Here is a 16,045-nt window from a genome sequence, read left to right as displayed (position 1 = left end):
GGTGTTTTTGGTAATTTTTGTAATCTGTTTACAGAACACAACATCCACATGTTCAACTCATAACAAGAAAGAATTTGATTAAAGGGCATCTATTATGCAAAATCCACTTTTACAAGGTGTTTGGACATAAATGTGTGTTGGCAGTGTGTGAACACAGGCACCCTACAATGTAAAAACTCCATCATCTCCTCTTTTTTTATCCTCGTTAAACCAAAGCAGTCTCCTTTGACATGCTGTTTTGATATTCCTGTTAATGTGACATCACAAAAACAAAGCCCCGCCCACAGCCACTGACTGACTGGTAAATTTTACATAAAAGTTTTTTTTTTAATGTGTTTCTTACCACATTGTAGTGCTAATGTGGCTAAAGATACTATTATCTTGAATTGTATTAGGAATCAGATATATTTTAACTGAAAGTACTCACTGTCTGTTGGTAACGGAGAAAGGGCAGTAGCTTGTTTGCATTTAAAGGTACACATATGAAAACTGCTTTTTTCAATGTGCCCAGCCAAATGGGCATTTTGGACATGCTATAATAAATGATCTGTGGGGAATTTTGAGATAAAACCGAATATTTTTTGTTATTAAAAGCTTATATTATATTTACTCAGCACAATAAAATAAGAAGTTATTTCGACTGACCAATATTTGTGCATTTTGCTAAATGTTTTAAATAAATGCCAAATGTATCTATATCAAGTTTATGAAAAAAATACTATTATATTATAAGTTATATTGCAATTATACCTTAAACCAGAATAAGATATATTCAGACAATTAATTTAATTGATTTGTCCATGGTGATGTGTACAGAGATGAATTGGTCCTTGAACCTTCAGAAGTTCTTTTTTCATAAAGGATTTTTGATAAGAGGAAAAAAACAAAAGAACCACTATCTCAAGGTCTGTAGACACCCGGACTACACCAATGTAAATACTCCTAAAATATTGAATTAGAAAGAAGGTTCTGAGAATTAAAAGTTGTGAGAACAGCTAAAGTAATATTTAGTGATTTACTGTATAAAAGCATTTTTAATAGAAATTCATCCAACATAAAGGAAAGATTTTGTGAGAATCTTCAATGAGTGAAATCAAACTTTAATGCTCCTAATCTCAAAAACAAATTATGAGACTTTAGCATGGATTTTACAGACAGGGTTTTATAATGGCCATGGAAAGGTAAAGTAGATAAAGTCAACTTGCACAGGATGTGCAACAACTGCTGCTTAAAACTAATGGAAAACATCTGTTAGTTGTCTACATGCAAAGCTAAAAGACTTTCCTAAGAAGGCAATTTCTCATCATGTCTATCTTATATCGTTTAGAATTGCATAGAACACAATCTAATAATTTTATGTCAACAAATTCCTCTTTGTACACTTTCTGTAATAAAGGTAGACAGACAATGTCACTGCAGTGTCTTTCAGAAGTCATCTTTGTACCTAAAAGTTTATACTAGTACCTCCTATTTTGTCTAAATGGTTCTATAAAGAATTTTAAACATCCAAAGAACCTTTCTGTTTTAACTTTAGAAGTGAAAAAGGTTCTTCAGATTATATAGATTGTAAAGAAATCATTTTTTATAGAACCTATGACTATGATGGTTATTTGAGGAACATACTGCAGTGTGAAGTTTAAACAACTTGGATTTGCAAGTCAATTCAATCTACTATTTTAGTTGGAACTTTAATATTTAAGTTTTGGCTTATAATAAGTTGACATAAACAATTTCAACTTGTTTTTATAAGCTAACTTAATTTGTCAAGTTAAAGTAACATATGTTGATTTTACAAAAATGCTGCATATTTTTACAGATCATGGTTATGGCATTGCTGTTAAGAACCTTTAAAGCACCTTTTAAAACGTGTACCTTCAGATTTTGCAAAATTTTATCTGAGGGTGTACCAACACAAAGCTAATAAAATAAGCAGACATCTGCTGACTAGCACCTTGACTCTGTTTCCAGGCACTGACATCCCAGCAAACAGGGGACGTCCTCCGGACGTTGCGAACGTCCTCTTAGGTCCGCATAAGGTCCGCATTGTAACGTTCGCTGGCGGACCTTCCGGGGACGTCCGCATATGATCCGCTAAATAACGTTCGCTGGCGGACCTTCCGGGGACGTCCGCATATGGTCCGCTAAATAACGTTCGCTGGCGGACCTTCCGGGGACGTCCGCATATGGTCCGCTAAATAACGTTCGCTGGCGGACCTTCCGAGGACGTTAGCATATGGTCCGCTAGACAACGTTCACAGGCGGACCTTCCGGGGACGTGAAACCACTCAGTTTTAATATAAACCCATACTACACATTTAACCATAAGGCAGGGTTACCCTTTCATGCAGACATCAAAGTAAAAATGCTGTTTTTGCTATTACTTTACTAATGAAAATCGTAGTTTATAGTGTCTAATATTATTTTATAATTATTATTTTTTTCTTAATTTTTAAACTAGTATGCTAAAACATGGCCTTTATATCAACCCTTTACTGATTTTATTACATAGATCCCATTAAAGCAACTTACAATTTTACAATAATTTTACATTTAACGTGAATAAAAAGATCTTGCACCATGTCTTTTTTAGTTAATGATTTTCCATACTATTCCTAAGACATAACTATTGTCAATAAATCGAAATCACAATGCACATATTCATGTAATAGTTAAAGAATCCACCATTGTGAAGTTACACATCACCCAATTAAATATAAATGAAGTGCAAGTACTTGTTTATTCTGATTAATATGATACGGTGTTGTGTGGTTCAAGCGTTGTCTTTCTCATATATGAAGCACTGCATGATATATAATTGTCACACAGCAAAAATCTATACAAATACATTATATCAAGGAAAAACAAACTTGAATCTACAACTACAGCTCAAATGTAAAACTTTTATTATTGCAAAGGATTCAAATGCAAGCAAAGCAATGCAAACAGAAATGCAGAATGACATTCACTCAATCTGTTGCAAGCAATGACTTTCAAACAGCAAGTGTTAAAGAGGCCAAACACGCGGAACACAAGTCCAACGCTGAAAATTCTGGAAAAGAACAATTGAAAAAAGATACAGGTAAGACATACATCCTCATATAAACTTGAACTATATCTCAAATTCTACACCCATCATTTAAACTGTCAGAAAGTGTTGATTAGACTGCAAAATAAGGTGTACTTTGTAATTTCATAATTTTCCTTTTTTTCTATTATTTTTCTTTTTTCTATACGGTTTCTTACTAAAATGTCTTTAGTGTTGCCAGCTCTCGTGAGACAAAAAAGCAACCGCAGCTTCAAAAACAAGCCCAATATTATTATATTGTTTACTGTCAACAAATGAGCTCAAAACATTTTAACCTTCAACCCCTCTGAAATTACACATTTTTAAGTTTAGTATTAAATTGCAAAGATAACACTTTACAATAAGCTTGTATTTGTTAGCATTTGCCACCATGAACTAACAATAAACAATACTTCTACAATATTTATTAATCTTAGTTCATGTTAATTTCAGCATTTGGTAAACCATATTTCAAAGTTATATCTGTTACAGGTGTATTATATTTTGTTGTGGCATCTAGCAGTGAAATTGCGAATAGCAATCAACCTAAATTTCGAAGCGCAATGTGATTCTATGGTAGCTGCCACAGGACAAAAATGTCATTGTCACTCTGAAGCCCATGTTATAGTTGTGCGTAAGGTCTACACCGTAGGTTATCCATAGCCTGAGCGTAGCCTGATTTTTAACAGCGTGTCAGTTCTACGTGGACCACAAGCGCTGTTATTGGTTCACTAGAACCCCTCCCATCAGGTAAAAAACTGCGTCATAGCCATTTCCATTTGCGACGGTGAGAACAAAAATAGGCCAAGTTGAGGAATGACTTAACTCAAACTGCTGCAACGAGTCGCTGTTTATTTACTTCGATCACTGCTGGTCAGTGGCGCTCGTGACTCCTCATTCGAGGGGCGCTAATTCAAAATAAGTGTTCGGAGTATCATGTGTGTGGTCCCCTTTTCCAAAATATGTGTCCTGCGTGTCGAGAGATCCTATGTGCATCACATATTTTGTCAAAATAAGTGCCTGCTGCACATGCGTCAAAACCGTTTATGATAAAAGAGACGCTCACGTTCACAAAATACACACAAGACACTCCCTTAACACTAAACTCTGATTACACATGGGATTATGCGAGTATCTGGCAAAAGCGAGCGTCTCTTTTATCATAAACCCTTTAGACGCATCTGCAGCAGGCACTTACAGGATCTCTCATAGCGCAGAACACATATTTTGAAAAAAGGAACCACACACATGACAAGCTACATACATGTTGTGATGAACTTTGCATCGAGCGCCCTCAAAAAAAGAAGTCACCGGCCGCCACTGCTGCTGGTCTTCTCAAAACATATGCAACAATCTGCTGTTTCTTCATTTGTGAGTTAAACTGACCAAGCTGCTTCTGTGGTTACATGCGTGGATACTGCCTATCAGCGGTCTACATGTATGTTTGCTATATTGAGCCCTTGAGACAACGTATGGACGAAACACGCTCTGTAGAACAGTTTGTCCATTTAGGGCTACTGTAGAAACATGATGGTGACTTTCATGTATGCTGGCCCGCAGTGTATGGACATAAAAACGGCTCACTTAAATGTATGTCTTCATCTGTAAAAGATAAAAATCTCCATATCTCATTAAATGTGAATAAATATCAAGATCAAAATGCCGTGTTAACACTGCAAGAAAGAATTAAAACGTTTTAGGTTTTGGTGTATCAGATAAATTTGCTTACCTAAATCATTCAAGCCAGGAAGTAGGACACTTTTGGCGCTTTTCCATTGCATAGTATGACCCAGTTCAGCACAGCTCACTTTTGGGGAAGGGGTAATGGGTTTCGGATGCGAAGCCATGTGCAAAGTTACAAAAATGCAGAGCACACCACCGCGCCCATGTCTGGATGGCAGTTTTGTAACTTTGCGCATGGCTCCGCATTCAAAACGCACCAAAAGTATAGGCGTAAATGTTCTGTCAGCGGAGTACAGGTACTGATGACACGGGTGTTTGTATAGAACCTGTCATGTGAGAGAGGTAGTGGAAAATCTACTTGTGGCTGTCAATTTTGATTTTGTGGCTGCATTCCATTAATATGCTCTGTTGCTCCATGTTGTGTGTGTGTGTGTTTGTATCACATTTACGATGATGTTACGGCAGTAGAGAGGACGCAACTTTAACAATAAGGCTATAATCAGGGGTGCACATAACTTTTTTTGTCCTGGTTCTCAAAGAAGTACCTGGAGATGTTACTTGGTACTCACACTATTCATAGCACAGACATCCTACATGCTGACATCATCACTTTTCTCCTGACTACTCTCTTCGCCATATCGCTTTTGTTTAAACATGGTAGACAATGATGTACATAAAATAACCCTGGTTATTGTTTTTTACTTATCTAATCTTTATAAATAACTACTAGCCTAACTCATATAAATGTATACTTGTACTAGCAAGCTGTCTGAAGCATTGAGATGCGGATCACTGCTAACAACACACATTAATTATCTTACCACTGATGCACGGAGAAATCTCTTATGTCAAAGTAAATTAGCTAACTATGTAACAAAATTCCAGCAACGTTGGTACACTAGAATTGTTTCTATTTGAGCATACGCACCAGTTATGTGCACCCCTGCCTATAATCTCACCCACTCTGAAGCGACACTAAACTGTACTGGAAAAGCAACGAAAGCGAGCTGAGCTGCATCGTGCCGAGCCAAGTTGTACCCTACATTGGAAAAGCGCCATATCATGACATCGGACCCTGGAACACAGAAAAGCATGAGACAGTAAAAAGCATCAGATGTTAGGTTGTGTTTGAATGCTTCCTATGAACAATTTCCCCCTGAACTATGCATGTAAATGAAATTAAACTACCTATTCTTTCTTTCCCCTTCTTAAACATCCTTTAAAACCATAGCCAAAAAACTCAAGATCTTAGCTTGTTATTAACAATATCCTTATTTGTTCCAACAAATATAACTATATAACTTGCTATACAAGTTAATTATACAAATATAACTCATTAATAATCTTATTAACAAATATTACCAAATTCAATTATTTTAGCCAGGAAAACTTAAATGTCACTACATTGAAATGTCATATATGGTTATAAAAGTATATATTTTGACTCACATCTCAATATGGTGGCCTCCAGGTCTTCATTCTTGATGGGATTCAGAAACTGTGAACTGTCTTCACAGACAAATAATACAAAGTCAGCCTAAGAGTGTGGAGTAAACAGCATCAAGCCTTTCTTTAATAAGGAACTCATCTACAAAAAACAAACAAATACTTGTTATACTTTTATGAATTGTCAAGTTGTACAACACACAGCAATTAAGATTAAGACAAACAAAAAAATCACTGATATTATTAATTCCATTGTTGTGTCTAATAGATAGAAACAACTTGTGTTGTAAAAGGAAAGATGACAGCCAGATGACGTCAAAGTATCGCGAGAGCGAGACGAAATTTGATTTCTTAAATCATTCTCGCGGTACTCTGACGTCATCCGGCTGTCAGTCTTGCGGCGCCGCATGAAGTCAAATAAGCCTCCTGACTGCGTGCGAGAACATTTTGAATTATCTGGCACGAGGCATCACACGTCAAACTTCAACTGACACAACGGTCTCGGTGAAGGGAATAAGCAAAAGCTCCTTTAAATTTCGTCATTTTTTATACACATCCCGTTTATTTTGTAGTTAATTGTTAGATAAGTAAGTAATTTCGTCAAGTTTTCGTTACAGAGTAAGATTTCGTTATCATCGTTACCATATACAGTATTTATATTGGTTCAAGAGCGCAGTTTGATAACTCATTCAAGGTTTGTAGCCATATTTAAGTTACTCGCTTACTTTGTTTAAGTGTTAGAGTAAATGTATATGGTTTTAAAGTAGTATTAATATAAGTAACTGCGCCTCAATCCGAAGGCTAACCACTGGAAGTAGCATTTGTAACTTAGGCTGTATACCTTTTACGTCATCAAGACTGTCATATTTAAGAATATTAACAATTATAAAGTTAACTATTATTCTCAGTTAATCGTAAATTGTTGTAATATGCTTATGACTTGCGAATGTAATGTTTATTTAACTGAAATAAACCAGGCTTGATGACGTATGCAGCCTGCATATTCGACCTCCGGAGGATGTAGCCTTCCGTTTGAGAAACGGCCTACAAGTTGAGCGTGCGCGAGATTCTGCCGAATTGATTCTTCAATAATGGCAAAGCAAAAAGTAACTGTCGTGATGATAACCCACATTTTAAGGTTTAAATTAAAACTCCTACCTTACCTTTCCAGGGGGTTCTGTTCCTGCAGTCTTCCAGCAATACTGGCGCGTATGACGATGCGGACACGAACTGCACACTACAGTATACCGCCGCCTACTGTACTGTAGTAAAATAACGTGTAGGATTGAATACTGTGGCAAACGCAGTAAAAAAGCCATTTAATTCATTGTAAAAACAATGGGCATGCCAGTTTAAGTAACTTGTGGGCTAAATCACCAAAATAAGTTTGTAGATGTGGTTCAATTATTTTTTAAATGTGTAGCATAATGGACCAGCCTGAATGTATGTAGCCTATAAATATATTGTTAATATAAATCACCATAAATAATTCAAAATTTTCTGTAAAAATTTAATCTTTATATCTTTACTATGCTTGTCAAAGATTGAAATTAATGATTGTAATTAAAATTTGATGCTCCTAAAGTACTTTAAGTCTCTTTTAAAAACAGTTAAATGCTATTTTGTCTGTTTGTAACAGCAACTTAAAAAGCAGAATAAAAAAACACAGGTGGTGGCCCTCCATCTTCATGTGATGTGCTGGCAGGAGTGATGTCTCTAAACTGGCTGATTGTACAGATAATCTCTGGAGCAGTTGCTCTTTCTTAAACCGACAGCCAATGCAACAATTTAATTCCTGATAAATAAAATTTTAATTGTAGTGTATTATAAGATAGTGTTTTCCTCTCTTTTGTGCAGTTGTAGATAATACACCAACACTTTTAGCAGTTTCCAATAATGTGGTAAATAAAGTATGATGTGCAGTAAGGGAATGGTAATGTTATTCTACATCAAAATTTTATAATGTGCACATGACAGTAAAGAAATCCTCTCAGATGGTAGTCCTTTAGAGAAACTATATGCAAGTGGTTAAATAAGTTTACTTCAACTGCATTATTCTTAACTGATTTCTGACTATATTAGCAGTATTCCACGTTAACTGAAAGTCCTGCATCTGCTGAGTCTGCACAGAAAAGTGTAGTAAAGAAGATAAAGATATGTGAAAATATGTGCAAAAAACTTATTTGGTTATTTTGGTCATTTTTGTCACAGAACAGGGACAGGGTAACATATTTGTAGACAACGTTTTAAAGATAGAACAGATAGAAATTACTAAACGAAAACCCTTTCATGCATGACAGCTACTTGACAATCTAAAGACACAACTAAAATAGGAGATTAGTTTATTCAAATGAAAATTATTTCACACTGAGTAATATTCTTTATTGTACATAAAATCTATTAGTGCTGGGTATGATTGATTGCTGTTTTTATTAAGGAAAATTCAAACAAATTTAAAATGAATGTTATCAGCATGTCATTCGTTTAAGAATAATAATCAAACACCTGTTACACAAAAACAAGTCGCACAAGTACAGAAAAAATATATTTGTTATATTATATATTTTTTAAATAACATCGCTAAAAGATTTAATTAATATATTCTTTTTTTATTACGTGTTGAATTTGAAAAGCTCTTTATATTAATCATGCATCTTACGCAGATTGCGCTCGTATAATAAAGAATACGCGACTGCGTCAGACTTTCCGTATCACATCCGCTTAAAAAGGTACAAACTAATCGTGTTTACATGAAATAAGCCTGCTCCCGAGCAGGTTTGAGCTTACGGACCTGTTGCTATGACAGCAAGTTTAGAATGAGCTTCGAAGAACCAAATAATCCAAGATCATGCCAAATCATCAACAATCGAATCCAGCTAACTGAGTTAGCGACGTACGAAGAACGGGCCCCTGGATTTATCAGTTTGTCCAATAATGGCAGACAGGAAACAATGGGCTGGCTGAATTTCAGGAAGTAGTGCAGCTGGGCATAAAGCCTATTAAATAAAAATCTTAAATTGAATCAAATCTCTTTTAATAATACATAAAAGCTCTGGGAGGGTTGGGGGTACATCTGGGTAACATTTTAACATTTAATATATTTTGATGTGTGTGTATATATATTAACTTTCTTTATTTTGTTTTCTCAGCCTTTAAACATCTAAACATGTCCTCCAAAAAGGTAAGTTCAGCAGATCAGCTTATCTTATTCTGTAATATTGATACTGGTTTGAGAAAAACTAAGATTAAACAACGTACATGTTTCCAGGAAAAAGGGAAAAACACTGGAAAACAATTTCAGCCTAAGGTTTGAGATGGCTAACTGTGTACATTGCCTTTGTGTACTGCAAGCTGAACTTACAGATTTATATGGACTTTACTTACAGGTTTCCTGTGCTGTTTTGCTCCATTTTACAGAACAAAATAAGGCTGAGGTAGCACCATCCTTGTGGTTAGAGTGAAAGAATGTGGTAAGATTTGGTTAATGTTTTATAAAATACAAATGATAAACATGAAGGTCAGCTACATATAAAAAATAATCAAACATGCTTGTTTCCATCTGAAGGGTATTGAGACCAAAATAAATAATGTGCCATTCTGGACAAACAGCTGTGGACAATACAAGCAGTCAGAGTAGCCCATTTTCTCACACAGGTAAAGTATGCAAAGTAATACCAAACTTCTTTTTAACCTTAACAAATACTGGCAATCCAAATATACAATGTTTATGTGAGGTACTGTGCAAATGTCTTAGGCCACCATGCTACCATTAGATTTGTTATTTTTGCAATTGTATAGTGATCATATATAATTATTTCTCAGTCTCTTTATTAGAATACAACCAGAAAATACAGGAAATGTGTATGTAGTATTAAAAACAATATACCGGTAAACGTATAAGCTGAGGTGTCAAGTGTTTAGGGTAAACTCTCCTTCCACTTGAGCAATAGCAGGCAACTGCAGGATCTCTTAAACCTAAATGAAATTAAATCCTAATTTCTAATTCTAATCGAATGACTTCAGGACTTCAGTCTCCTCAAAAAAGCTCAAGATGTGTTTAGTGCCAAGAGAGGTCACACTAAATACTGACTGATGTCTGAAGAAGACATTTAGTTCTGAAAATGGATTTGTTTTTAATTTTGTGTACATTTTTCCTGTATTTACAGTTGGTATCTTAATAAAAAGAGTGAAAAATAAATATGGATGGACATTAAAACTGCTAAAACAACAAAGCTGGTGATAGTGTCCCAAGACTTTTGCACAGTAATGTATCTTGACCAAGAGTTGTAATGATCAAAACAAATGCATGTCGTCTATTATTTTCTTTAAATGGGACAGTAAATTATCTGAAAGTGAAATCATTATTGAAGGTGATATCATTGTCACTGCATTCATTGTTACATGATTTTAAACAGTGGGAATCATTGTGTAAGTTTCTTAATAATATCAAATACTACTTTTTTGTCTTGTTGTTTCTAGACCTGAGGATAAGATTTCCAGTTTGAAAGTGAAGAAAATGAATCATTATTAACAGCAATTAGTAGTTTTTCAGCTGAGAAGCCAGGTGAAACTATAAGGACACTATGATTTACTTTCATATTATCATTCTTTTATAGATGAGGAGCAACCAGTAAGAAAAAGCAAAAAGATGTTTTGATGTTGCCTGAGGCACCTTATTGTGAGTACATTTTAATGCCATGTACAGTATTTGTAGTATAATGATGATTACTTGATTTATATTTATTAATTTAGCATATGCCTTGAGTGACTTACAAATGATAGAGCATTCAACATTTTACAACAGTTACTACAATACTTACATCATTAATTTTTAAATCTAATTAATTGTTTTTTATCACAAATGCAGCACATCAGTCAATTTCTTTCAATAATGAATCAAGGTACAGTATTTTGTTATTTTTTATCTTAAATTATTGATATTGATAGGCATTTTCTTCCACACAGACTTATTGTTCATTTATTTTACTGGTGTAGTTAGTAATGTTATTAATGTTTCAAAACTCATTCTTGGAAGAAATCCTGGAGTGGAGAATCATTCTGAAAGTAGACCAAATACAGGACAACACCACAGCAGTGGTTGGAAAAATGCAGCAGACAATGAGCAAACCAAGCTGACTTTCAAAAGATGGTATGTGCCATAACACATGCAACATTACTAGTCACTGCTGACGTTTTACCCATGTTTATTACGGATTGTTTTTGTTTGTAGATTCGTTATCTGTTTCTTCAAAGGGGAGGCAGTTTGGGAGATGGGAAATAGGAGGATGCTTCAGCTACACAGGGCGAATTTCAGCAGCTCAGTTTCACACTTGCAACTAACAATGAATTATAGTGAGTCTGTGTGAATCCCAAACATTTCAAAATTATTTTTGTATATATATTGTATGTAAATTGTAATGTTGTAAATAAGAATGTACATTGTAAATGTTAATAGCACATAAACATTAATAGCAATTAATAGTCTATTTTTAAAACAAAAATAATGTTTGATGCTTTGGATACATATAGTATCATATACTCTACATAGTATACTTCTAGATGCCTTTAACACAAAAACCTACAATAATATCAAAGATCAATGTATAAGACAACTTACATTATTTTATGTCATAGTAAACTATTTTTATACTCTGTGTGACCTATGCTCTCTCTGAGATGTGTATGTTCATTTTGTAGCTGGTCAGGGTAGAAGCATGCTACCATTAGATTAGTTGTTTTTGCAATTGTGTAGTGATCATATATAATTATTTCTCAGTGTCTTTATTAGAATACAACCAGCAAATACAGGAAATGTGTATGTGGTATTAAAAACGGTATAAAGTATAAGCTGAGGTGTCAAGTATTTAGGGTAAACTCCCCTTAAACTTGAGCAATAGCAGGCAACTGCAGGATCTCTTAAACCTAAATAAAATGAAATTCTAATCATCAAATGACTTAAGGCTTTTTTGAGGAGAATGAAGTCCTGAAGATGTGTTTCGTGCCAAGAGAGGTCACACTAAATACTGACTGATGCCTGAAAAAGACATTTACTTCTGAAAATTGTTTTGTTTTTAATTGTGTGTAAATTTTTCCTGTATTTTCTGTTTGTATCTTAAAAAAAGAGTGAAAAATAAATATGGATGGACATTAAAACTTTGCTAAAACAACAAAGCTAATGATGGTGGCCTTAGACTTTTGCACAGTAATGTTTGTTACCCATTTTATGTGTAAATGCAAATCAATATGAATATGAATTCTCCCAGTATGGTTTCCGCTGGTCAGGCTGGTGTAGCAGGATTGTTTTAGAGGGACTTTTGCACAGTACTGTATGTCCACATTTACCCACCTTTACTTTGAGTGAACTGTAACAGCAACAATAATGCCATAAGCATGAAATACTAGGTAAAAGTGCATGCTTTCTAGTTTTAGCACAGAATTCTGTCTCTCTTATCTTTAAAATGTTTGCTACAGATATTTTGCAAGACATTTTAAACATATCGGGGCGGTTTCCCAGACAGGGAAATCTTAAATACATCAGTGCCCTTTGTTTAACATCATAATGCACACAAGTAATGTTTTTAGTAAGGCATGTTTGTTAAAACTAGTTATATTTCATAATTAAACTGAGGCATAGTCCTGGTTTAAGCTAATCCTTGTCTGGGAAACCACCCCAATAAATAATAACTACTTATCTTTTAAATGTGTTCATTTCGTTGTTTTAGGTTAGAAGACAACGGAAATATTTGACATGGGAGTCCAGCAGACAGCCAGAGACACGCACACACACGGAGCTGAAGCGCGTTTGACTGACGCGTACGGGAGATCAGGCACGCGCACGGGAGATCAGGCACGCGCACGGGAGCTCGCTCGCGCACGCACACACAAACACGGAGCACAGGAAAATTACACCTGTTCAATTAAAATAAAAGAACTTTGTGGTAAACAATGTTTAGCGTGTCTGATTTCATTGGTTGTAATGAAATAAAACGATGTGCTGAGGACTTTAGGCGAACGTCCCCTAAAAGTCCCGAAAGTCCGCTGACCGTCCTGCAAACGTCCTTGTGAAAGTCCGGAGGACGTCTTCGCGGACGTCCGCTCGACGTAACAGGGGACCCTACACGATAACGTCCAGGGGACGTTCGCAGAGGACATTTAGGGGACGTCCAGGGGACCTTTTTTTGTTAGCTGGGATTAGGGTTGTCCTTGGCAGTATCAGGGCTTTAAAACACACCACCCTCCTAGTCCTATACTATTCCAACCAACTTTTAAAGACACATCACAGTGGTTTCTGTCTCATTTCTCTGGAACATTCAGAGGGACATAAAACAAAGTGTTAGCCAGGATCGGAGCATTACTGGTTGCCATGTCTCTGGAAGGAGAAGTTTGTGTGGTGACGGGAGCATGTGGATTTCTGGGAGAGAAACTAATCAGACTGCTGCTAGAAGAGGAGAAGCTTGCGGAGATCCGACTGTTGGACAAAAACATACGGTCTGAGCTCATACAGTCTCTTGATGGTTAGTTTTTAATTTCCTTGTAGCATTTTCGATCCAGAAAACAAATTCCTCTTGTATTTATAGTTGTTATGGTGCTGTAACTGTTAGTGGCAATAGTTATATATTTTCCTTCATTTTCGCTTGTACACTCTTAGAACGGATGTGTTAAAAACAACACATCAGTTTTAGTTTAGGGACAACACACTAAATGCATTGTCCCAGAATCATCTATGTGTTATTATTGGAACACATTTTGTGTTACTTTTAATACAACTTGTGTTTTATTTTAACACAAAATGGCATAATGTGTTCAAATGACAAAAGCATAACACAAAAAAGTGTAAACACATTCTTTCTTAGAGTATATAGTTGTAAACTCATATGTTTGCTTGTTTGGGTCTTTAGAATGCAAAGGAGAGACTAAAGTAGGTCTGTTTGAGGGGGATATCAGGGACCGTGAGCTGTTGAGAAGAGCCTGTAGAGGAGCAACCATTGTTTTCCATACAGCATCTCTCATTGATGTCACTGGAGCAATTGAGTACAGTGAATTGTATGAAGTCAATGTTAAAGGTGAGACGTCTGGTTGATATTTTGCACACAAACCAAGACGAAGAATGAATTTAGATGTGATGGTATTTTTATTTCTAGTATTAATACATATTTCTAATTTTTGTGATTAAAATCATCTATAATGTAAAGAACATTCTGTAAAATTTAACCCTGATATCTTTAATATTGACTGAGCAAGGTCATGTCAAAATCTTATAATCTTATGAGAATTAGCCTGGATATCACATTTTGGTCACATTTTTCACAGACATAAACTATAATGTTGTATATTCATTCTGAAGGTAAACCTATTTTTCAATTGCAGGAACAAAACTACTGATTGAGACATGCATACAGGAGAACCTGGCCTCTTTTATTTATACTAGCAGCATTGAGGTCGCTGGTCCAAATCCTCGCGGTGATCCAATCATCAACGGCAATGAGGACACACCATACACCTCCTGTCTTAAATTTAGCTACAGCAAAACCAAGGAGGAGGCTGAACAGATTTGTCTTCAGGCTAATGAAGAAGTGCTGCGTAATGGAGGTCAACTGGCTACATGTGCATTAAGGCCCATGTACATCTATGGAGAGGGCTGTCGTTTTACGTTAGGGCACATGAGGGATGGGATCCGCAATGGAAACGTCCTACTGAGAACCTCAAGTCGTGAGGCAAAAGTGAATCCTGTATATGTGGGAAATGTAGCCCTCGCCCATCTACAAGCTGCTCGAGGCCTCAGAGATCCTCAAAAGAGGGCAGTGATGGGCGGAAACTTCTACTACATCTCAGATGACACCCCACCTGTCAGCTACTCAGACTTTAACTATGCTGTACTCTCCACATTAGGCTTTGGGATACAAGATAGGCATATTTTGCCCCTCCCCATTCTCTATCTTTTGTCGTATTTTATGGAATTACTGCATGTGGTGCTCCGCCCCTTTTATAAATTCACCCCGCCCTTGAATAGACAGCTACTGACCATGTTAAACACATCCTTTAGTTTCTCATATCAAAAGGCCCACAGAGATTTTGAATATACCCCTCGCTATAACTGGGAGGAGGCACGCAGACGTACTACTGACTGGCTTGCGTCTGTTTTATCTACAGAGAGACAAAGAATTTAATGTAACTTTAAATGTTTCTAAACAATGTGCTTCCTGTTTTTCTTCCTGTTTAAAATGACATCATGATCTGGCTTGTTTCCTATATATATTCTGTAATTTCCGTTTGTTTCTTAATAAAGAGATCCAAAAATAAATAAGAATGGTGTTAACTTTGCTTAAACAACTAAGCTATATTTATATACATTTTTTAAATGTTTATGTTTATATATTAAACTGTTGGTTCCAATCCTTGATTCTGATTGTTTTATTTATGATAAAAAATGTTATTACTGCTGCACTCAATGATTATAGGCATATGACATGTTTTTTGTAAGTTAAATTTTTTTATCAGGTTCTTATGTTTAGGTTTAGTAATTTCACTTAAATGGCAATGAAAATTGTATTATCAGTAACTGAAATGCCTTGTTTTCACAAATGTCAATTTACACTTTACTCTCTGCAAAACCCTCTAAGTGATGTAAGCTTTTTGGTAAAAACTCCAATTCTAAAAAAAACTATTTCTTTGGACAACAGTTGTGAAGTCACTAAAGATTCAACTAGACACATTGCAAATAATGAAAGTCAGAATGTAAAAATTAAGAAACTGAATAACGGAGGCGCTGTGATCCACGTGACACAAGTTTGTCGTGCACTAGGCCGTTTCTCAATCCAAAAACTGCTGCATATATCATCAAACCTGGTTTAT

General features: G+C 35.6%; 1 protein-coding gene and 2 long non-coding RNA genes across 10 annotated transcripts; 2 read left to right on the top strand and 1 right to left on the bottom strand.

Moving 5' to 3' along the window:
• Positions 1-2,914: 2,914 nt before the first annotated feature.
• Positions 2,915-7,453, bottom strand: LOC135731032 (uncharacterized). Its single transcript, XR_010526180.2, has 4 exons — positions 7,357-7,453; positions 6,197-6,335; positions 4,794-5,822; positions 2,915-3,049 (listed from the first exon to the last, which is right to left on the bottom strand). It is a non-coding gene; the product is annotated as an uncharacterized lncRNA (long non-coding RNA).
• LOC135731029 (uncharacterized) lies at positions 2,944-13,382 on the top strand. Of its 8 annotated transcripts, XR_010526177.2 has the most exons (10): positions 6,331-6,887; positions 9,343-9,374; positions 9,462-9,500; positions 9,580-9,663; positions 9,759-9,847; positions 10,810-10,871; positions 11,061-11,094; positions 11,229-11,342; positions 11,424-11,545; positions 12,916-13,382. It is a non-coding gene; the product is annotated as an uncharacterized lncRNA (long non-coding RNA). The 8 variants fall into 8 exon arrangements; XR_010526175.2 differs by lacking the exon at positions 6,331-6,887 and adding an exon at positions 2,944-3,079 and having other exon boundaries at positions 9,462-9,663; XR_010526174.2 differs by having other exon boundaries at positions 9,462-9,663.
• A 48-nt stretch (positions 13,383-13,430) lies between these two features.
• Positions 13,431-15,515, top strand: hsd3b1 (hydroxy-delta-5-steroid dehydrogenase, 3 beta- and steroid delta-isomerase 1). The gene is made up of 3 exons (XM_065248914.2): positions 13,431-13,707; positions 14,092-14,256; positions 14,561-15,515. The coding sequence occupies exons 1-3, from the start codon at positions 13,557-13,559 to the stop codon at positions 15,358-15,360; spliced, it is 1,116 nt and encodes a 371-aa protein (XP_065104986.1). The 5' UTR covers positions 13,431-13,556; the 3' UTR covers positions 15,361-15,515.
• The last annotated feature ends 530 nt before the right edge of the window (positions 15,516-16,045 follow it).

The sequence above is a fragment of the Paramisgurnus dabryanus genome, chromosome 15, assembly GCF_030506205.2.
Source record: "Paramisgurnus dabryanus chromosome 15, PD_genome_1.1, whole genome shotgun sequence".
NCBI lineage: Eukaryota > Metazoa > Chordata > Actinopteri > Cypriniformes > Cobitidae > Paramisgurnus > Paramisgurnus dabryanus.
This window is presented reverse-complemented; position numbering and strand designations above follow the sequence as displayed.

Excerpts from the sequence above, each read along its gene's own strand:
- hsd3b1 (XM_065248914.2), top strand. The coding sequence starts at position 13,557 with ATGTCTCTGGAAGGAGAAGTTTGTGTGGTGACGGGAGCATGTGGATTT. Across the intron at positions 13,708-14,091 it reads GCTCATACAGTCTCTTGATG|AATGCAAAGGAGAGACTAAA; the intron begins GTTAGTTTTTAA and ends TTGGGTCTTTAG. Across the intron at positions 14,257-14,560 it reads GTATGAAGTCAATGTTAAAG|GAACAAAACTACTGATTGAG; the intron begins GTGAGACGTCTG and ends TTTCAATTGCAG.